The 22,666-nt window shown below is 39.8% G+C and overlaps 1 protein-coding gene across 17 annotated transcripts in view; it reads right to left on the bottom strand.

Annotated features, from left to right (window-relative positions):
* The window catches only part of PTPRK (protein tyrosine phosphatase receptor type K), a 478,138-nt gene that overhangs the window by 200,757 nt on the left and 254,715 nt on the right, over window positions 1-22,666 (bottom strand). For all 17 annotated transcript variants that reach the window (XM_042475146.1, XM_042475067.1, XM_042475316.1 and 14 more), the window contains 2 exons: window positions 21,475-21,556; window positions 18,731-18,846 (listed from right to left, as the gene is read on the bottom strand). In XM_042475146.1, the coding sequence (XP_042331080.1) occupies window positions 18,731-18,846; window positions 21,475-21,556 (198 nt within the window). The remainder of the gene's footprint in view (window positions 1-18,730; window positions 18,847-21,474; window positions 21,557-22,666) is intronic.

The raw sequence follows: 22,666 nt of genomic DNA, 5'->3' as shown, positions 1-22,666 counted from the left end.
CACCACCACTATCATTGTTACAGCAGACCTTTGTTACAGCACTTTGGAAAGTCACACTGTCTCACCATCATAAATAATAAAAATAATGAAATGAAATAAAAATAACTGTTATATATTTTTAAAAAATAATGGAAAAAACCCAAGGCAGACCTGAAATGACTCACCTTTCCACCTCCTCCCCCTCTTTCTCATTGAGAGGGGATTTTGCAGAAAGAACACCCAGGGCAAGTAGTAATAATAATAATAACACTAATAAAGGTGCAAGCAAGGAAATTATTAAAATGCAATTGAAAATACAGTAAACTACAGCAAGCATGCACACAGTTTCAACCCAGAAAAGCCACAAGGTGCTCAGAGGGGATTTTGCAGAAAGAACATCCAGCTAACCCCTCCCCCAATGAACCAACCTCTGGCCTTGCTTGGCTGGAGCTACTGCTCTGGCTCCCTCGCTCTGTACTCCTTCCTTCTTCCTCCTCCTCCTCTCCCTGCTCTTAGGGAGGAGGAGGAGGAGGGCGGAGGCGAGGTGGAGCCTGCTGCAGGCCTACTGCAGCCCCTGGAGCCCTGTTGGAGTGCTACAGGGGCTGCACCAGGCCTCCTACATGGGCGCCGCCATTTTGTTTTTCAAAATGGCGGCCGGAATCTCGCGTGACCTTTGCCATCCTGAGGTCACGCAAGACTTCGGCCGCCATTTTGGAAAACAAAATGGCGGCTGGAGCGGCAAAAAAAAGGAGAAAATTGGCGGCAATCGGCGGCAGGACTGCGCAGGGGCCGGTAAGAAGGCCTTGGCGGGCCGCATCCGGCCCGCGGGCCGCAGGTTGCCGACCCCTGTTCTATGTGAACACCTACCCACAAAGTACATACTGGGGAAAGTGTCTTTTCAATGGTGGCACCCTAGAATGGTGGCAGCAGATTATGTTACTTGGCATATCTTCTTTTCTGCATTACTAGAAAGTATGGGATAAATGTGATAATTTCACTAGAATAGATCTACTGAATCATTGTGTCTTACATAAGCCAATACTTATGCAAATTTTACTGATTAATGGATCTTTTCCATTTGGGACCGAAAACTGGATTAATATGGGACTAACAATGAGAGTAGTTAAAATTAAAAATATGAATGCAAAAGAACAACAAATGAAAATGTTTGGAAGATGGTATAGGACTCTACATTGATTAGTATTTATAAATGACAAATTCCAATCAAACGGTTGGCATGGATGTGGAGCGAAAGGGATTTATATACATATGTGGGGGGAAATGCTTATTCATTCAAGAATTTTGGAGAAAAGTTAAGGGACAGATAAATATAATAACAGAGAAAGAGATACAATTAAACAAAGAAAATTAGTTAACTTTTAATTTAGCAATCAAAGATATGTAAGAAAACAAATTTTAAAAACCACCAATGGAGTGATTGCTTTTGGATGGAAAAAGAAATTCAATCAGTATAAGTCTTATTTGTTTAAATATGTGAAATAATATAAATATTATTTGATTATTTTAGGGAAAGAACACTTAAATATATTGAAAAAAGTAAAAAAGAATCATGGAAAGATAAATGGGAAATTGTGATAAAGAAAATACAAGAAAAATGGGATATGAAGGAGTAAACAAATTAATTAATGATGTTTTGCATATCTCTGAGATTGATTATTAATTTAAATGGAATGTAAACCCTCTGTGTGTCTATTTGTGGGAGTGGGGAAAGGGAGCAAAAAGGGGGGAATTTTATTATGAATTACAGATCATATCATTTGTACCATTTACTATATAAATAATAAATTGTATTTTTTAAAAAAATAAGAAAGAAAAAATTAAAATAAAAAGAGAAAAACAAAAAATGGGATTAATATATTAAATTCAATTAAATAGTTGTTAGGGTCTCTATTGTTAAGGATATGTTCTATTTGTTTTCTATTGCTCTATTTAAGCTGCTTATTTATTTATTTATTTAAAACTGTTTTACATCTTCTTTCTAATGAAACCACTCTTATACCCAGAAATCTAAAGCCACCCAGAGAACACTGATGCTATCGGGTGGGGTACAAATGTCACAAATAAGCAAATAATAACTTTGTCACACATTCATTAGTGAAACCAAGTATTAGTGAGACATACTATCAAGCTCTCCTGTTAAAATAATAAACAAGAAGGATATTACATTTTTCGTTATTCTAAATGTTTTATGAATGAGCAGTGGAAAGAGAGTAAACAGGTAGAAGCACTGAGCTGTTTTTTCTGCCTGTTTTGTCTGCATTATAAATAGCTACCTTCTTTCTATTATTTGAGTCAGTGGGTATATCCTCAAAAATATTCTATGATCCTATATATTATGCCAAATTCTCTTTAGAAATACACCTTGATAGGTAGAAGCTTAAACTGAGGACCTTTTTGTCAGTTCGTAATATATCTACCATTATCAAATTTAAAATGATAGATTATGAATACAGATATAACTCTAATACAGGTCTAAATCCAATTTAGATCTACTTATATTAGACAAAACAAATACAACTAAAGTTAGTTGTGATGAACAAATCTTACTTATTTTAATGTGCCTGAGATTGAATTTAGCCCAGTATCAGAAATAAAGATGCAAACTCCCTTATCCAAAGGTTGTTCTTTTTAGTATGTGTCTTCAAGCCATTTCTGATTTATGGTAGCCCCAAGGCAAACTGATAATCAGGATTTCTTAGAACAATTGTTCAGAGGGGGGTTGCCATTGCCTTCTTCTGAGGCTGAGTGTGTGTGTGTTGGCCCAATATAACTCAGTGAACTTCCATGGCTGAGTAGGGATTTAAAACCTGGTCTCCCAGTACTACAGCAGCATTCAAACCACTACACCACATTGGCTCCCAAAGGTATCTATGTATATTTTATTTTCTGCAATGGAAAAAAAATGAAAAAGGAAGACAGACGTTGAAGACAGAAAGAGCCTAAGGTTTTATATATAAAACAACAGTTTTATTACCTGGACTTCAAAATAATACACACACACATACACACACACTAAGTAAAATTGAAGAAAATATCAAAACCAATCATCATACCAAAATATGTCCTGAACAAACTCTCAGTAGAATTCACTGACAATATAAGAAACAGATTTGCACTCTTAAATGTAATTGACCAAGAACAAGAAGAACTATGAGTAGAAGCCAGGGATGCAATAAAGGATGAATGCAGACAGACACTAACAGTAGTCAAAAGGAATAGAAGAAACAATGGATGACAAACACTTCAAGTAGTAAAGGAAAGAAGAGAAGCAAAACAAAAGGGAGATAGGAACAAATTCAAAACCACGAATGCAACAGTACAAAGGCTGGTTAGAAAAGACAATTACTACCATGACCAATGCAAGGAAATAGAAGATAATAACAAAAAAGGAAGAACAAGAGACCTTTCCCACAAGATCCAAAAATTAAAGGGATGTTGAAACCAAGGACTGGGATATTCTATGACAATAAAAATAACATAATTAAAGACCAAGAAGGAATAAAAAGACACTGGAGGGAGTACACAGAAAAGTTATACAAAATAGATGAAAAAATGAAGGATGCATGGAATGAAGAGCCATATGAAGATGAACCTCAAATTCTAAAAAGTGAAGTAGAACCTGCAGTAAGAGAAATAGGGAAACAAATCACCAGGAACAGATGACATTCCAATCAAACTACTACAATCCATACTGACATTATCAACTCCAATCCTAACCAACATATGCCAACAGTTAAGGAAAACAAAACAGCCACCCTCGAGTCTCTATCTCAACTCATGCAACCATGTGGCTCTCCAAAACATCCTATCCTCAGTTACTCTTTCCAGTTTCTGCAGGTTCATACCTGTGACCTCCTTGAATGAGTGAGTGTATCTGTGTATGTGTGTGTGCCAAAATAGAAGTCTCTGTTTTTAATTAGAAAGCTTATAGGAAGAAAGCTTATAGGAAGAATGTACACCCAAACAAGTGGCTTGCCCCTATAGGCATGGGTGTAGTATTTGAGGCTGCCCAGGAATAGAGAGCAGAAGCTTAAAAATAGACAGAGCCTCATGGCCCAGCCTTGCCAATAAGGGGGTGGAACCAAAGCTATTTAAGCTATCTTGCCCCCCTTCTCGGCCTCCTTTCTGCAAGTTGCATCCTGCCCTCCAGCCCTCAGGACAGTATGGACTTGCTCAGTCACTTTGGGGCCAGGTAGGAATTTTCTCCCTTTTCCTGGTGTCTGTCTGTCTGTCTGTCTGTCTGTCTTTCTTTCTTTCTTTCTTTCTTTATTGTTTGTTTGTTTGTTTGTTTGTTTGCCTACATCATACTGTTGCTACGGACTGATAAATGGCTTGTGGCAGGATGCTAAATAGGTTCCCCTTGGCCTTAATGGGGGGTGGGGGAAGGATCAGTGTACACCTAGGCACCCCACTGAGGTGAAAGGTCTGGCTCAGGGCTGCCTGTACATGTCAAGGAACATGGGGGCTGCTCTGGAAACAGCCTTTGGGGAAGTTATGGGGGTTTTGCCCTCTCTTACAAACTCGAGGGAGTTTGGGAGAACGTGCCTAATATCTACCTCCCTATGACTGGCTGAGGATACAATCTAAGTGTTCGGATTGCCCTCAGAGTCTGGTGTTTCGCCTAATAGGAAGGCTGTGCGATAGAATGGATGATAGCACCCATTCTGTTCTCATCCCACTCCCTTTCATCATGCCCCCATCACATCCCAATGGGCAATGTGGTAAGGTCCATGGACTGCTAAAAAGATAAATAAATGGGATCTTGGAACAGATCAAGTCTGGACTCACCAAGTGACATAGCAGACGGGCATGAAAGAGCAGCCTGAGTCTGCTCCAGCCGCAAGCAGGTCAGAACCCTGCTGACTGCAAGCCTGCTCCCAATGTGGGCAGTGAATGCAGGGGCCAACTGGCGCTGCCAGGAGTCTGTTTATCCTGGCTCCTTTTTGCTCTGGTCTTAAGGAGAGGAGCATGGCTTCGGCTGCTTTGGAGGCATGCATAATCTGAACACAATGCCTCCAAAGTGGCCAGAAGCTGCTTCATTTTGACTGTCTCTTTCATCCCCAAGACAACTAAGCTGTGACTGTTGTACTTTGGCTGTATCAGGAGAAGATATGACTCACTAGAAAAGGCAATAATGCTTGGTAAGGTAGAAGGCAGTAGGAAAAGGAAGAAAACTGCAATCCAGATAGATAGGTTCAATCAAGGAAGCCCCAGCCCTAAGTCTGCAAGATCTCAGCAAGATTTTTGAAGATACCATGACTTGGCAGTCTCTCATTCATGGGAGCAGCATGAGTTGAAGCTGACTTGATGGCAGTTAACAATAACAAACTACTCCCTTATGAACTTGCTTGTGTATTGAGATCTGCTGGGGAGGCTCTTCAGGGAAGGACCTGTCACCTCACAGGTACATGTGGTGGGATATGGAAAAGGGTCTTCCCAGTGCTGCACTCAGGCTCTTGAAGTCTCTTTTCAGAGAGATTAAATGATGCCCTCACTATTCACTTTTCTCAAATAGATGAAGACTTTTTTTCAACAGGCCTTTAAGGAGTGATTACTTAGGCAGGGTGAACCTTGTGCATTTTGCTGGAATTTTCTATTTGTTATTTTTGTTATTCTGTTGAATTATTATGGTCTGTTTTGTAACTGGTTTTCATTTTTGATAAGTTTAACAGCTTTCTAACTTGTGTATTTTGTGAAGTTTTAACTTTTTTTTTAAAAAAAAACTTTTGTAAGCCACCTTGAGTCCTAAACTGGGAAAAGAGCAGGATATAAATGATGACAATGATGGTAATGATAGCTCGAGATTCTGGGAGTTTTAATCCAAAGAAATTCTGAATGCAACCAGTTTATTTCATGGAAAACTAACAGCCACCACAGTCATAAATCAAACCATATAATGTCAGGAGGTAGGAAAAAAGAACCATAACACATTATGCATGGTCAATGATGTATCCTACAGCCTTGTAATCAATTAAGAATCTGACAATAAAATTCCCTAAGAAGTCATGCAATACCCCAACATCAGATGCAGTTACGCATTCCCAGAGAGGAACTACAGAGCAAAAAACAACAAAATACTGAGGGTATAGAAAGGGAAGCTTATGTGACTCTTAGCTATTGTCCACCAAAGGACCTAGTTAATTGAGGCAGAATTAAATACAAGCAACTTCTCATTTGAGGTAGTTACAAGATAAAACAACAAGGAACTGCAAGCTAAGAAGCCAGAGGAAATGATCCCATTTATCTGAGAAGGAAAAGCTCTCTTCAAGCCTAAATGACAGAGATGCCTTCAAAAGATTAAATGTAGAGTGACAAGAGGGATTTCATATACAAACACAGTGAGTCTTCACTGAAGTTCCCAGGAAAATTCTGAAATAAAATTGTATAAAGAATAAAACTGAAGCACTGGTGTGTCTGATGTTACTAAACAGTGGCATCTCTAAAACATTATTTTAATATAACACAGACTATCAAGAATTTCTGAAGCATTACCAGTTGCGCTGGCAGAGGATTCTGGAAGCTTTTGTCCAAAAATAATGTTTCCAGTCTCAGATATATTACACAGAGATGCATGGGCACACATACACTTATTTTTATTTGTAACAGTCACAACCAACACTAAAACAAATCCTTTATCTTGGATGTTTGTCGATTTATAAAGAACATATTATTTAAGTATATTATCTATCAGTCCCCAGCTATACAGGGATATGAAAATAGTGTTCAGTGTATAACTACAGTGAGTTCTTGTTATCTGCTAGGGTTTGATTCCAGGACCCCCCATCATGGATAACAAAATTCATGGGTATACAAGTCACATTAAATACAATGGCAAAGCAAAAAAAAAAAAAAAAGAAAGAAAGAAAAAAGAGAGAGAGAGAGAGAGAGAGAGAGAGAGCGCCATCAGACCCTGCCTCTCCCCCTGTCAGAACCAAAACTGGAGGTGAGTACACAGTGGAAGCATCTAAAGCACATGTGTACTTTATCAACATAATTGCTAGTATTTCCATTAGGGTTCCTAGAGTTCTAGTGGTCTTTATATAAATTGCAAAGGTTTAAGAAGGGGCATTCAAGAAAGAGAAACTTAAATAAAGAAAGAGGAGGGAGAGTTGTAAAGTTAATGCATACACAAAAAGGGACTAGCTTTTGACACCATGGCTATCTGATTTGGTAGCTACGGCAGGAAAACATACAATGATTGCCCCATTGTCTTGCACAAAATCTTTGCTGTCACATGTTTTTTAGAAATAAATTTGAGACAAGAAATATACAGTATGCCTGTGCCATATGCGGGCACACCAGCTTTCACCTTACGCTGAAGCCACACAATGGAAGCAGCAATGGCGTGTACACCTGTGGCACACTGCATTCACAAGGCACATTGTTTCCAATGGGATTTGAGCATACACAGTATTTCCCTTACACAGGAGGGAGGGGATCCCAGCGTAATGGAAGGGCCGACTATATGAACAATTTGTCATAAACATTTTATTCACCATTCTAATTTCATCTAATTAAATCTTCCTGGGGGGGGGGGAGGCTGCAAAAAAGTTTTTTCAAGCATTTTTCCATCCCTCCTAACCTACACATCTTTAGAAGCAAGAATAATGAATGCTAAAGAAACAGTGTTTATACAAATTATGTTAGTGTATTAACTTTTGGGGATAACTTTCCAAGCTGTATGCAAAATTAAGTGGATTTGTGATTTGTTACACGTTTGCTTTAATCTTGTAGTCCTAACTAGAGTTGAGTTGTTGAACCAAATGAATTTCCTTACATGTTGACTCACCATTCAACAACTGGTTGGTTAGGTTTATTCCTGCCTGTAAAGGTGAGCATCTCACTTAACCTGCTGGAGTCTGTATTTGAAGAGGTGACATAATAATGCTCTGTTTCAAATGATATGATTCAATATATAGCACTTGGCTGAAATGCAGATGAATACTGCAAGAGCTTGTTTTTATGCTCAGAGTGTGCCTACGGAATACAAACAAATTTTTTAAAATTCAAACTCACAGGAGACAACTATGATCAAAGAAAGGGTTTATTTGGTATTTTATAATACTCTGTATTGTACTTTATTCTCATTGGAAGCTGCCTTGACCCAACCAGAGAGGTGGGATATAAATAAAAATTATTGTTGTTGTTGAAAGCTGTTTTGGGAAACACTATCAGGAGAACTGAAAAATTAAACTGGAAAAATAAATGTAAGAGCTGTAATAAAGAGATATCTACTGATGAATGATGTAATGTTGGCCATACTGTAAGATCTAGCTAATTTGCAGAATTGTGTTTGGATGGACTGAACCTGCAGCAATCTGCTGAATCATGTGTCACCACAAATGTAGTGAAGCAATGAAATAGAACAAGGCAAGACACAAATTGCTCACAAGACACTGACAGGGTGGAAGGAAGGAAGGAAGCCAGCCCGCCCAAGAAGATTTTTATGAATTAACTTTATAGCAAGAGTGAGAAACAAAGAAATGTGACGCAAGAAATCTTTGAAAGCAATGCCATGCACCAGGGTATCCAGCAGAGACTGATTTAAGGAAGTGATGGATTACAACCTAAGCAAAGTACTATACTAGAATAGTCTCACTCTTGATTTTGTGTGCGTGTGTGTGCACTTACATCTCTTCAAGTTGCCTATAGCCTTATCGCAGCCCTATGGATTTCATATATTACTCACTGGAAAAAACAAAGCAAACCATAGACATTGGAACAGCTCAAAATGCCAGACCTGCTTGCAATTTCAGCCAAAGACTAATAATATTTGCTGTCACTTTTCCTTCTACTACTACTCTAAATGTTCTCTGCTACCCACTTCTGCTTCTGCGATGCCTGTTGGCATTTTAGCTACTTTGAAAAGAAACATTTCTAAGTACACACATATTACAAACTGGAAGAAATATATTCTCATCTCATTTTGAAAGAAATTAAAGAATATGTTCAAGGAAGAAGGCAAACGCCACACTTTAGACACTTCATATATGAGAACCAACAGGAGAAAGGAAAGAAAGGGGAGCAGCAGAAACAAAAGAGAAAGGTTTTAATATTACTGCATCTACACTCGTCCCTCCACATTCGCTAGGATTAGGGGCACAGGACCCCTTGAATGTGGAAAAACTACAAATAACATGAACACCTCTCTATGAATCTGGAGGATCTACAAATACCTAGTGGAGTGTTCTGTCTAGGAATCCCTAAGTCCTTTAGTATAACTTTAGGTTAAAGTTGACCATGAGTTGCACTGGAGGACTTAGAAATTCCTAGAGATAACATATCAATACAATTCATGAATAATAAAAAAGTCAACGCCACAAATATGGAGGGATGAGTGTAGTAAAATGTCCTGTACACTTTAGAAAATATTAATTCCTTTGTGAGGAACAAATTGATAAATATTTGTGCACTTTAGAAACAGTTTCGAAATCTGCTGGCTATTCCTAGTAGGAAGCAACAACAAATCATAGTTCCCTGGAGTATGCAAGTACAGTATAAAATACCATTATTAATACCTGTTAATTCCATTTACTGCCTGTAGCTCAGTCATGGAGAAATATTTTGTTTCTTGCTTTTCAGACTACAACAGCAATCAAACATGGTTCACTGTGATGGCAACAACCCTAGGGAAACCTCAGGAGGACATGCTAAACTATGGCCGGTTATAAACCGGCATTTGGGATGTCCGGAGGACGTCCCATTTTAAAAAAGGGGCGTCTCTTCTAGACGCCCCTGGGCCTAATACGGACTCCGTCCGTACAAGATGGCGCTGGCCCTTCTACATGGTCGGCGCCATCTTTGCGTATCAGACGCTGAACGTCCGTACGCGTCACGTCCTTTGTGACGTAGCGAGTGCGCCCCTGGTGCCTCGCTACGTCGCAAACGCGACTCCATAACAAGCTCCATTTTGGAGCTTCTTTTTCGGTCCGCACGGGAGCCGCGCCGTGTGGAGGCTCCGGCTCCCCTGCGGACTAACTGGCGGCGGCGGCAGAGCGCCGCAAAGCGGCGGTCTGTAACCCGCGTGGTTTATCAAGATGTTCTGAGCCAGTATGCTTTTTTTCTTTTAAATGTTGTTACTAGGATTTGATAGATTTTCCTTTCAGTTTTCACTCTGTCTCCCACTTTTTTCTTTTTTAAAAAAATCTACAACTAATTTCCAAATTGATGCTAAGTACTCCTGCCAGAGCTTTATGGTCCCTTTCATTTTTTCTTGTACTTTGCTCTTCCCTCCCTCTAACTATCTATGTCATAATGCTCACCTGAGCCCTATTTAAAAGACAAGGATCTTAATTTCAGGTGACATACATGGGAAAAGATAGTTTTTATACATACACCAAATGTTCCTTGTGGAAAAAAAATGTTTCTCTTCTTTGAAAGAGCCTTTATAGAAGAGATACAAGCAAGAGTTTTTTTTTAAATCAGGCTGATGCCACATGAAAAGACAATTTACTTTTAAAAGAACATTAGCTCATCTGTAAGAATTATTCATTCACAACAAAATTATGTATAGAAATACATTAAAGACAAAATGTTGAAGATTCTCTGCAGCCCCAAAGATACTGTCTGGACAAGAATGATTCTAAATTCCCTTTATGGATATGATAAATGTGAAATAAACAAAAGTAATAAAACAGTGCCAAAGATCAGCCCATGCATGATTGATTTTGCTAAAGATACACCATATCATATTTATCGCTAGCAACTTTCAACTTTCAAACAGGATGGGTTAAATCAGTGGCTGTAAACTAGGAATAATAATAATGGTGACCAAAATTAATTGCAAGATTAAGAAAGTCCTCCATGTAATGGCATATTCCCAATAAGGATATAATGTGTAGTCCAGTTCGTGTAGGTTTAGCAGATCAACAATGTATGCAACTACTGAATTGGAAACTAATGGTGTTGCTGAAAACTTTCCTTGAGGCTTTTCCACATGACCGGTCAAAGTATATCCTGAACTTTGTTCAAGCTTTGGAAAGTGCCTTTTCGATGCCGCTGCTCTTATGGTATTTCTGGGAATAATAAGATGGTGGAAATGGACAGAGATGACAGTTCTGGCCCTCTAACATACATACCCTTTTAAAATCTGGGAAATTGGCAAAATTCTAGGGAAGTACAAGTTTCATTTTAAAAAGTACAGACCAACAGGAATAATTGGAGGTGAGCCCCACAGCTATTCCCTGCCTGACTATGGTGTGGCTTTTATTAATTACTTTTAAAAATATTTTTGTAAGATCTTTCTAGAGTTTGAGAAAGTTATTTGAAACAGAATGACAGGCTGAAGCCACTCAGAACTGAAAAGGTGTTGGGATGGTGCTCTGAGATCTAGAACAGTGGTTTTCAAACATTGGGACAGAACCCTCTGGGGGTGGCAACAGTTGCTCAAGGAAAAAGCAAAGACCTAGAGGCCCTGATCCCTCCTCTACATCTTCTCAAACTTTTTCTGTCCTGGAGGGAAAGAGAATGGGAAGAAGGTCACCTGTAGCCTCTGCGTGAAAGAAGAGGAGATATATTTCCTTTAAAAATGTTAAAATATGAATATAAATGAACATCTGAACCAAAAATACAAACACGAAACAACAAAATATTTTTATTCATATACAATAGTGAGCTAGGAAGGGGTGTAAGATCCACATGTAGATGTAAAGGGGGTCACAAGGGTAAAAACATTGAGAACCACAGATCCCACCATTGTTTCATAATGGATGGCTTCCGCATGATATCATACAGTCAGCCCTCCAAATTTGTGGCTTTGACTTTTGCAGATTTGATTATTCAATGGATTTGATTAATATGTTCTCTCTAGGAATCTCTAGAACTTCCAAAATGACTATAGTTAACCTTCAGCAAAAATCACACTGGAAGACCTAGAGATTCCTAGAATAAACACTTCTCTAGGTATCTGTAGTTCCTCAAGCACAATTCTGTGGTCAACCTCTAGGAGATATTAACCACAGAGTTGCCCCAGAGGACATAGAGATTTCGAGAGAGATGTTCTAGCAAGTAAACAAAAATAGTGTTTTTTAATTTGCATTTTTCCCACTTTCACAAGGGTTGTGTGCCCCTAACCCCAGTGAATATGCAGGGCCCACTGTATACTCATTCTTCTTCAAAGTTACTTTCCAAGCTCAAGAACAAGTGTGCAACCACATATTGGAATGCAATCATGAATGAATGCAATACAGTTGGCCCTCGCCTTACATGGGGATCCGTTCCGGATCCCTCCACGTAAGGCAAATTCCGCCTATGCTCAAGCCCCATTGGAAACAATGGGGCTCGTGCACGGCGGTGTGGCAGTGCAGCAGCGCGCGGGGCACAAGCGCCCATTCAATTGAATGGGACGCGCCGCCCCTTCCGCCCCGCGGCTTGAGCGCATAAGCTCAAGTCCGCGTATGACGCGGGCGTGCTGTATTGATTGAAATATCATGTTTTGCAAAATATAAATATTACTTTTTGTAAGATATACTGTAAAAAAACTTCTGTTTCATATTCAGGTTAAATTCAATATCCTCCACAACAGAAATATTTTAACTTAATGATGTGTAAAAGAGAAACTAATTTCTTAACTCTACAAATAAATGTAAAGGAATACTCTGGATTGTATTTGAAGCAAGTTCTACTCAGACTTTCCATCCCATTTCCTATTTTGCAATTACTACTTTTAGGCAATTGCTTTAATTATATGTAACTCCACTAGGAATGACATTTTCCTCTGGCTCGGAAAAGAAAGGCATCATGCTGCATTAATGCTGATGAGCCTCTCTAAGGGTGAAACCATGGCACCCTCTCCCATCTCTGGCATGCCAACTGAGGGGGCATCATGCCAGCACCTAAAGCCATTGCTGACAGATTGGGACACACGCCTCACTGCTTTGATCTCAATCTGCACATGATTACTAGCCATGGTTTAAAGCATTTTTACAAAGGCCACAGCCTTGCTGGTTTTGGATTCACCAAAGTAAATGGTAGCACTAAGTTCTGTATGTCAACGTTGCAACAGAACTGCAAAAGCTGGTCAAAATTCTTTACCTGGGCCAAATGATGTATTAATGCCAAGGCTCAATGGTGATGGATTGTCTCATTAGGGGTTGAGTTGTCAACTACTGAACCTGGAGCCAGGACATATGGCTTAGCAGATGCTCCAAGTAAAGGACTTTAGGGATGGGGCCACATAGGTCTGACTTCATGCTGGCTACCAATCAGAGATCTAAAACCTTACAGGACAACTTGGGATATTCATTACCATTCCCAGAATTTGAAAGCAGATTAAAACAGCTTGGATCTCAAATAATGAGTGGGTGAAATTGGCTGCAGTATGCATACAGAAAAGAAACATGGCTAAAATAATCAACATCTGACTTTTCTTTCTGAACTGGAGTTCTGAATTACCTGATCTCGTTTCAGGAGTGAAAGCAATGCATTACAATGTTTCATTGTTCAGCTTTTGTGCTGGATGCTGTGTGTGTTTGCTGTAGTTTTCAGTTCAGTTTTTTCATGTTCCTTCCCCTCTACTTTGCTGGTATACACATGAACAGTGGGATGAAGTACTCTCCACCTCGTACCCCCGCGACCCCAAAACACCATTATAATTTTCCCACTGCACTTATACAGTACATGGGGTTGAATGACGTTTGCTTCTGTAGAAAGGAACACATACACTTGTACACACTATTACACTGCAATGTCACAGTGTTTTGTAAACTAAGGTAAAAAATAATATTGGAAATATTAAAATTAACACTCCTACTGCCATATTCAAGAACATGCCCTGTTTCTTTATATCATAATTGAGTTATCACCTGTTCCAAAAAGACTATCACAGGTGAGCTCATAAATTATTTGATCCCATTACTTCAGGCAAGAAAAGCTAGTTGGAAGGTAATATTTTTTTCACTACCCTGCTGTCACTGGGAACTCTCCTATAATATAAAAGAGGTATTTTTCATATGATATCAGCAGAGTTACTTTTCTACAACATTTTGTGTTAAAAGAGGTCTAGCTTTCCACCCTGTTTATGGCTATACATTATGAGGCAAGAAGCATTTTCAAAGATAGTTCTTTGTCCCCAGGCTTTTGTAATAAAGAGGCAAGACAATCAAACTGCTCTTTAAAATAGGAGCAACTCATTAACAACAGCTTTTTAAAAGACTTGCATGGGCTTGCACTCTTCAACTCTTGCTCCTTTTGGGGAAAAGCCCCTCTAGCAACTCATGGCCCTCAAATTATTGCTTTGCAGGCTGAAAGATTTTTGAACTTTTTTTTTAAATATCTGTACTGATTTATGTTTATATTTAGGTTCCACTCCAACTTACAATGTGATGTATAAATACTGTACACAAATAAACTGTTTCCTCTCTCCCCACAGTTAACAGTGTGCTGTGCCAAGAAAGCCTACCTTATGTCATCAGCACTCTGGGCCTCAAGCCTTTGGTGGTAAATCCAAGCAGGCTCACATGGAGGGATATAGTCCATCAAATAGCCTGAGCACAAGCCTGAGAGTGGCTGCTAACACACTGCAGCAATAAAGCAGTTTGACACTGCTTTAACTACCATGGTTCAGTGCTACAGAATTCTGGGATTTGTAGTTTTGTGAAATATTTGGTCTTTCCTGTCAGAAAATTCAGATGCCACAATCAACTACAAATTCCAGAGTTCCATAGCACCGAGTCATTGTAATCAAAGTGTCATCAAACTGCTTTATTTCTGCAGTGTGACAGTAGCCATTGTCTCAAGGAAGTGGCCTCAAGGTGCTCACCAAACTGAAACTTGTTTGGTGAGCACTTTGTTTTCATTCAAAAAACAAAAACAAAACAAAACAAAAAAAACTCTTAACATGGCAGAATTGGGAATGGCTACTTCTTCATAGTAAAATGTACACAATCCCACAGCCAACAGTCATGGTGCCTGAGACATTCTGGATTTCAAAAAAGCTGGGTTTCCAAACTCTCTAACCTGCACCTGTGCCTCCCATAATTAATAATCTTAGGCCTTCCTATAATCAAATTACCCTAATCCTCAATCAGTAAAATTACACAGAAAAACTTTTATTCTTGGGGCATGTCAAAAGTGGAGAAAACTGCTAAAATTATTCATTCATGCATGTGGGAGAGAAGTAAGTGAAGATTTGGAGCCCAAACAGACAGGCCAAAATAAAGCTGCTTCGGGTCACTTTGGAGGTATGCTATTTAAATGATGCATGCATCCTAAGAAGCCAGAAGCTGAACTAAAGCCACGCTCCAGTCCTAAGAACTGAAATGCAGCTTTGGCACAGCTTTGGTCTCTTAACATGAATGTGTCATTTAAACAGCATACCTCCAAAGTGACTTGAGGCAGCTTTATTTGGCCTGTCTGTTCGGGCCCTTACTTTCCTACCACATTTCCAAATACCAATAGGTCTGCTGAACATGTTTTCCAATGATTGCATATTCACATATTAATCAGAAAAGAAAGTAAATTGAAAGGTTTGGGGGGTTTTGTTTTTATTTTTTGTTTACTATTAATAATGTAGAAGTTCAACAGATACAAACAAATCAGTTTCAATCTTTGTGACCCTATTTCTGTTCCTGTACACATAGATTCAGTGAGAGCAAAAGAATACAATACCCCTATGATACCAATTTTAAAACAGTTTTAAAAAATAGTTAAAGCAAAATTTTCAAAAATTAAATGCCATGCAGAACAGCACTATTTTGGCTGCCCAAAGATGGGGTCAGTCTAACTTCCTTGGCTAGGGTGTTCCACAGTCAAAGTGTTGTTATAAAGAATGCGCTTTTACATGTACCAACCAATCTGACTTCATGAGGTGATGGGACATACAACAGGGTCTTCTCTGAAGATTTCAAATATCTGGCAGGCTTTCAGATACATTGTGTTTTTATTATTTATTTCAAGAATTTATATCCCACCTTTCTCCCACAATAGGACTCAAGGCACGTTTATTTTGCATTTGATCATAACATGAATTGGTCAATAGGGTGGAGCTAGCACAGGGGAGAGACAGGAGGAACAACCATCCCCACCACCTCAAGAAAGAGGTTTTGGCACCACCTGCTTGCTGCTGCTAGCTTCACCTCACTGGACCTCTGCCTGTTTGAGCCTGCTCCCTACTCCTTACCAGAACCAGCACCTAGGCATCCAGCCAATTACTGGGTATTTAGCCATCAGGGAACACCTGTCCCCCTTGGGAAGGGGATATAAACTAGGTCCTGCCTAGGACTAGCTAGCACAGGGTAGAGACAGGAGGAATCTTGCCCAGTTTTGTCTACCTAGGTTCTCCATACAGCAGCAGGTGAGGCCTGAGGGGCAGGGAGACAAAGCTGAAATGGTCTATTGGGATTCCATCTCCCTTATAAGGTGTCCTGTCCCACAGTCTACTGGGTATGTGTGTGCCTATTTCAAGATGGGTGGCTGGGACAGAATAGAGATTCTGTTGGTGTAGCGCCCACACTTCTGCACAACAAGCTCCTTTACTGAGCTGGCTAACACTACAGTCTTATAGTTCTGCTGTTACATTTTAACTGCTCTGGCTGCCTCTTAAACTGTAAACTGCATTCTGGGGTTTGCAGTTTAAGGAAGGGCATTTAGGATTCTCAGCCAGAAAGCTCTTAGGCCTCATGGAACTAGAAGCTTCAGAATACAACAGGAGGCAGCCAGAGCAGTAAAAGTGGAATAGCAGCACTGGAAGAGTGTAGTGAGGTAATGTGGTTAGTCTCTGCAGTGGTTTTGGAGTCCCCTCAACTTATTATGCTGGGGAATTGTGCTCAACATCCATGCAAAGACCGCTCTGTAGGAGCAGCTCAGGACTTCATGGGGCTTTTTCAAGTAATATCTGGAGCCACCCATGCTGAAGGGCACACTCTGGACCTGTTTTTTTTTGCTCTGGGCAGGATGAGGTTGATCTGGGTGTGAACTTTCAGTAGTTCCACCTGGTAGGCTTTAGAATCTCTGGGACTCAGAGCTTCTGCAAGAGTGGGGGGCCAATTAAGATGGTTGGCCTCAGGAGAGTTATGGATCTGGATGGATACTGGATTGCTCTTGGGGAGTTTCTTGTAGGCTTAGTAGGTGATCCTGTCAAAGCCCTGGCTGATCTCTGGAACAGGGAAATGGCCAGGGTGGTGGACATGATTTCTCCATAGTGTCTTTTCCCTTGTGGTGGAGCCAAATGAGCTGGCAGTGATGAAAGAAGTGGGATGGAGACAACAGCGATGATAGCGGAAGACTTGGAGTGAGTCCAACTGTGAACACAGGCTAGAGCCCATTGGAAGGTCTATGCTGTGGTGATCATGGCAGCTAACAAATTATAATAATTAATAATAATTTGTTTTATTTATATACCGCTATTCCAAAGATCATAGCGGTGAACAGCAAGTAAGCTAATTAGCAAGTAAGCTAATTTGCCCCCAACAGTCTGGGTACTCATTTTAGCGACCTCGGAAGGATGCAAGCCTGAGTCGAGCTTGGGCCCTTTTGCTGGTCTTGAACTCGCAACCTTGTGGTTTTTGAGTGAATGGCTGCAGTACAGGCATTTAACCACTGTGCCACCAGGGCTCCTTATACTTCTCTGCTACCATTACATCTGCACAGTGTCGTCCAATAGAGCTCTCTCAAGTAGTCAGAGGTCTTTTACACCCTGGTTCACAAGAAGGAAATAAAGACCACTAGGCAGCTCACTGTGAAGAATCTACAAAATACTTTACAAACAAAATCGCTCAGATCCGCTGTGACTTGGATGCTGTAATTGACACAGGTTCAGTGGATGTAAACTTGGTGTCTGCTTATCCTGTATAACTGGATAGGTTTCAATTTGTGCAGCCTGAGGCAGGATCCTTGGAGAAGTGAGGACGACCCCATGTATATTGTTGCCCTTTCTGGCTCCTCAAAGCTTCTAAAAGGGGACTGGCTGAATGTTCATTTATGAACATCAAGGACTATAAACCCCATCTGATCTATGAATAGAATAGGAGAATGTATTTAGCTAGTCATGTCAGAGTTTATTTTGCTGACTTGGATGAAATTATCTAATCTTTCTGTAACTCCTACGTGTGCCTGAAGGGAAAGTGGGCCTTCATGTAAAGAGATACGTTTTTACTATAGGGATATCTTAGAATACAGCCTCTTCCTTGACATTCCTTTGCTCAGTCTCATATCCTCACTGGGGTGGTGGGGTGGAGGAAAGTGTCTGCAGTGTCAGAAACACAAAGCAGCCCCAAGGTAACTTCCCCTACTGAGTTACTAGAAAAAGGGGAGGAACCAATTCAGTAGGTGGTGGCAACTCAGTTCATTTAGGTGGTCTCAAGGACTACCTTCCAGCTCAACCAGAAGCAAGACGGAGACCTAAGAGCCCCTCACACAGTTGCAATAGGCCCGCAATGATAGCGAACCTTTTAGAGACTGAGTGCTGAAATTTGCAACTCAAACCCCACTTATTTATTGCAAAGTGCCGCATCCCTCTGGCTTTCTAGTCGAGAACTCTATGCTGGGGCAATGACATGTGTGCCCACAGAGAGGGTTCTGAGTGCCACCTTTGGCACACATGCCATAGGTTCGCCATCACTGAAATAGGGTTTCCTATCCTAACAGAAAATAAAGAAATGGGAGAGGGGGAATTAGAAAGCATTTTCAGTTATCAGATGTGTTCTGGATAAACACAGATGAACTAGAACATTTGGGTTATATATATTTTACCAGAAACATATGCACAAATGGATCAGAATGGGTTAAGGCTTACCTGCAGCCATAATTTATTATTCACTGCATCCCTCCCTGTAGCAATGCACTGAAATGTAGCGTTCTGGCCTGCATTGACCTCCACATCCCCCAGCCTCAAGAAATGGGGAGATTTATCTGTGTAAGTGGGAGAAAGAAAGTTACAAAATGTACTCACAGCCATTTAAAAAATTCCACCCTGTCTTTTTCTCCCAAACGATGCACATTATTATAACGTTTGAGTAAAACTAATTCTTTCATGAAACAAAACAACTGTTTCAGCTCATGGAGGGAGAACAAAACAGTCTTGATCATTATTTTCTTTCCGTACTAACATTTCCAAAGGTTGTCAAATATGTATTATATAATAAAGTGATTTATAATAAGTCAAGCACAACTGAAAGGAAGTCCAAAAACTCAGAGTGAATCTCCATTACATTTTGTATTTAACCGCAGCAATGATAAACCATTGTTTTAGAATGTAAAGAGTCAGATTTAATTAGTTGTATAAAACATAATCCAGTTCAATGGCAAAACCCTTGTCAGTTAGTATCACCTGCACCACTAGATACAGCAACATTTGACCCACTGACAAACCTTTTCATACTAATTTTATTGCCTCAAGGAAAGTTCAGTGACAAAACCATCCATGTGAAATATTAGGGTTGAAAAAGGTGATATGCTACATAGTTCTTACACATTACTCTCCTAAATTACCTGGGAATGGGCAAGATCATCAAGGGTAGTTTAGGGCCTGAACAGACAGGCCAAAATAAAGCTGCTTTGGGTCTCTTTGGAGGTATGCTCTTTAAATGACACTAACATCTTAAGAGGCCAGAAGTTGCACCAAAGCTGTGCTCCAGTCCTTAGAGCTGGAGCATGGCTTTGCCGCGGCTCCTGACCTTAGTTTAGCATCTGCCTTCCTAGAAGACAAAAGTAAATTAACCCAGCTCTAGTCCATTTTTAATTTTAAAAGTTCCATAAAACTGGGGGGAAATTACACTTTCATTTTAATTATCAGGATCTAGGGTCTATGTCTTACGGATCCTGCAGTGATGAATACGGATAGGGAACTGAACAAAAAGCCATCCTTTTTGTACACATTTCCTATGAAGCCAACTGTGGTTTTGGAAAAAAAAAGGCATTTTTTAAAAAAAATGTTACGTGGATTTGCAACATATTCAATGCATGAAGTGGCATTTTTGGATATTTACAGAAGCAGCAATTCAAAAATGTGTGTGTGTGTGTGTGGTGGTTTTGTTTCATTTTATTTTTTTAGGGGGCAGTCTGAGGAACCAAACGCTGCAGAAATGCCTTGGGTGTGTGTGTGTGCATTCAGCCTATTGCAATTCTAAATGGTTTGTGCTCTACATCCTTAAAAAAAAAATCACTGACTTTTGTTAGTGTAGCTAGCCTTCCTTATCCATGGATTCTACATCCACAGATTCAACCATCCACAGGTTGAAAATAGCCCAGAATGTTTTTCCTAAAAAAACGAAAAACAACAACAACAACAAAAAACCAACCAAGCCTTGTTTTTAAGCATTTTCTGTAAGGGACACTAATTTACTATGCCATTGTATATAATGCAACTTGAGCATATATAGAATTTGATATCCACTGGGGGCACGGGTGGTATGAAACTAAACCCCATTGGATAGCAATGGCCCACTGTTGTATAAATTTGTTAACCAAGAGTGGCAAATGCAGATTACTGTCTATATCAGTGTTCTCAATGTCTGGTCCTCCGCTATGAAGATTATCACACGAGGCCTTACCGTCAGGGAACTGCTGGGGAAAGGTTTGGCAAGCGCGCATGTGTGTAACCCTTTAACGCTTCCCCAGTGTTAGGAAATTGTGAGCTCCCTCTAGCGTCCCTGAATTGTTCAGGGACAGTGACTTTCCCATAAACAGAAAATTAGCATTTATGGGAAAGTCACGCTCCCCGAACAATTCAGGGACGCTAAAGGGAACTCATGATTCCCTAAGGGGGCTGGACTACATGGCCCTTGTGGCCTCTTCCAAATCTATGACACACATACACTTGCCAAACCTTACCCCAGCGGTTCCCTGATGGTAAGTCCTCATGTGATAATGTTCATGTTCAAAACTTCAATTCTTGCCATTCCTAAACACTTGTAATCCTTCCTAGGACTTCTGGAGGACCAAAGTTTGGGAAGCAGTATCCTATATCATCTGTGAGTCAGGATAATATGATACGATTATGAAGAATCACATTGATAATGGCTGACCACAACAGTGAAATCCCCTTTTCTGAAAAAAACTGTGACTCACGTCTTAGAGTAGGCATTTTAAAAAAGGTTCTAGAAGTCATTTTAATACAAACTTACTCTTAAGAATTAAAACAAAATAAGGATGAGATAAGTTGGTATTTTGAACAGTATTTTACCAAGCAGATTTACAGAATGTTATTTCACTGTTGTTTCACAACCTAAAGCCTTGGGGATAAGATTATCTAGGTGTTCAACCAACAATAAAAATGTTCAATTTCGCATTTAACTATAAGCTACACTCCTGTGAATCATGAGAAAAACATCGGATTAAACTACTTAAGTAAGGATAAAAAAACAAAATTAATTCTGTAAATCAATACTGTCATTTCTTTTTTCTAACAAGTTAAAAAAAGGCCAGAGAAAAGTAGCAGGGGAAGGACGCCAACAGCTGAGTGATGAAAACAGCAGTGAGACAATATTGAGCCTGTCTTGAAAAAGACAGAGAAAAATGTGATTCTTAATCACTGCTTACCACAAGGGTAACTCAAAACCTGGATGTCATCAATGGCGATGTAGCCGTTTCTTCCATCTGAGACTTCAGCCTCAAATATTACCTGTCAAAAGAAAAGAAAAAAATGTTTACAGCACACAGTGAAACAGAATTCCCATCAGTGAAAAGTGAAAAGATATAAGACCAGAAAGCTAAACTTTCTGTTATATTTCATTAATCAATATACTAATGATATTTACAGTTCTTTATTTATACCAAGACCAGCTCTTAAATAATGCCACTTCATTACTTAAGTGTGCTCTTTCTAACATGTTAGACACAGGATGTTTCACTTTAAAACATGCCAGCCTTTTCAGTTTAAATTTTTTTTTAACTTTTCCCTTTTTAAAAAAAGAATTCTTTTTCATCCTGTTTCCTAGTCCTCTACATTTTCTGCCCAGCAAGTCATGTCAGATGGAGAGCAACTTGACAGTCAAAGTAAAACATACATTGAATACACTTCTGTAGGCATCTTGATTCTCAGCTTCCATTAAGCAAAAGATAAAAATGTCATGAAATACTCTATATACTCATGTATAAGTCTAGAAATTTTAAATTTGACCCCAAAAACCTGAGTCAACTTATCCATGGGTCAATGTAAGTTCTGTACTTTAACTCTTTTTTTTTTTTAAAGAATCATCCCCTGGTGAAAGGCAAGAGTATAGTCTGTCCTGGAAGCACTGACCCTACTCTACCCTCTCATCCATCCAGTGTTTAGTGTGAGCAGAAACAGTGATGCCTGCTGGAATTTTGTATATTCTTTGGCATTGTTTTCCTTTGCTTCATCCTTTAGATCCTTTGTTACATGCACCTAAATTTTACCCTCGACTTATACACGGGTCATATCAAAATCCATAATTTTCACCCCCAACCCTACCCTCGACTTATACATGAGCTCGACATGGAGCCCTCCCCTCCCTCCTTCCAACTGTCATCTTCTGGCCTAGGAGGGAGTGAAAGGACAGGCCCAATGCCATCGGGCCCAGCCTCGATTAAGAAAAAGAGCCCTCCCTCCAGTCCATTTGCCTTGGTCCAGGCCTCAGAGGGAGAGAAGAATGCTGGACCTGATCCCCTCCCCCCCATCATTCCCTTCTCCTTTTGTGTTAGATTGTAAGCCTGAGGGCAGGGAACTGTCTGTTATCCCCTCTGTTGAAAGCCACCTGGATTCCCAGTG

The sequence above is a fragment of the Sceloporus undulatus genome, chromosome 1, assembly GCF_019175285.1.
Source record: "Sceloporus undulatus isolate JIND9_A2432 ecotype Alabama chromosome 1, SceUnd_v1.1, whole genome shotgun sequence".
NCBI classification, from domain to species: domain Eukaryota; kingdom Metazoa; phylum Chordata; class Lepidosauria; order Squamata; family Phrynosomatidae; genus Sceloporus; species Sceloporus undulatus.
Note: the sequence above shows the minus strand (reverse complement) of the source record. Positions and strands in the feature narration are given on the sequence as shown.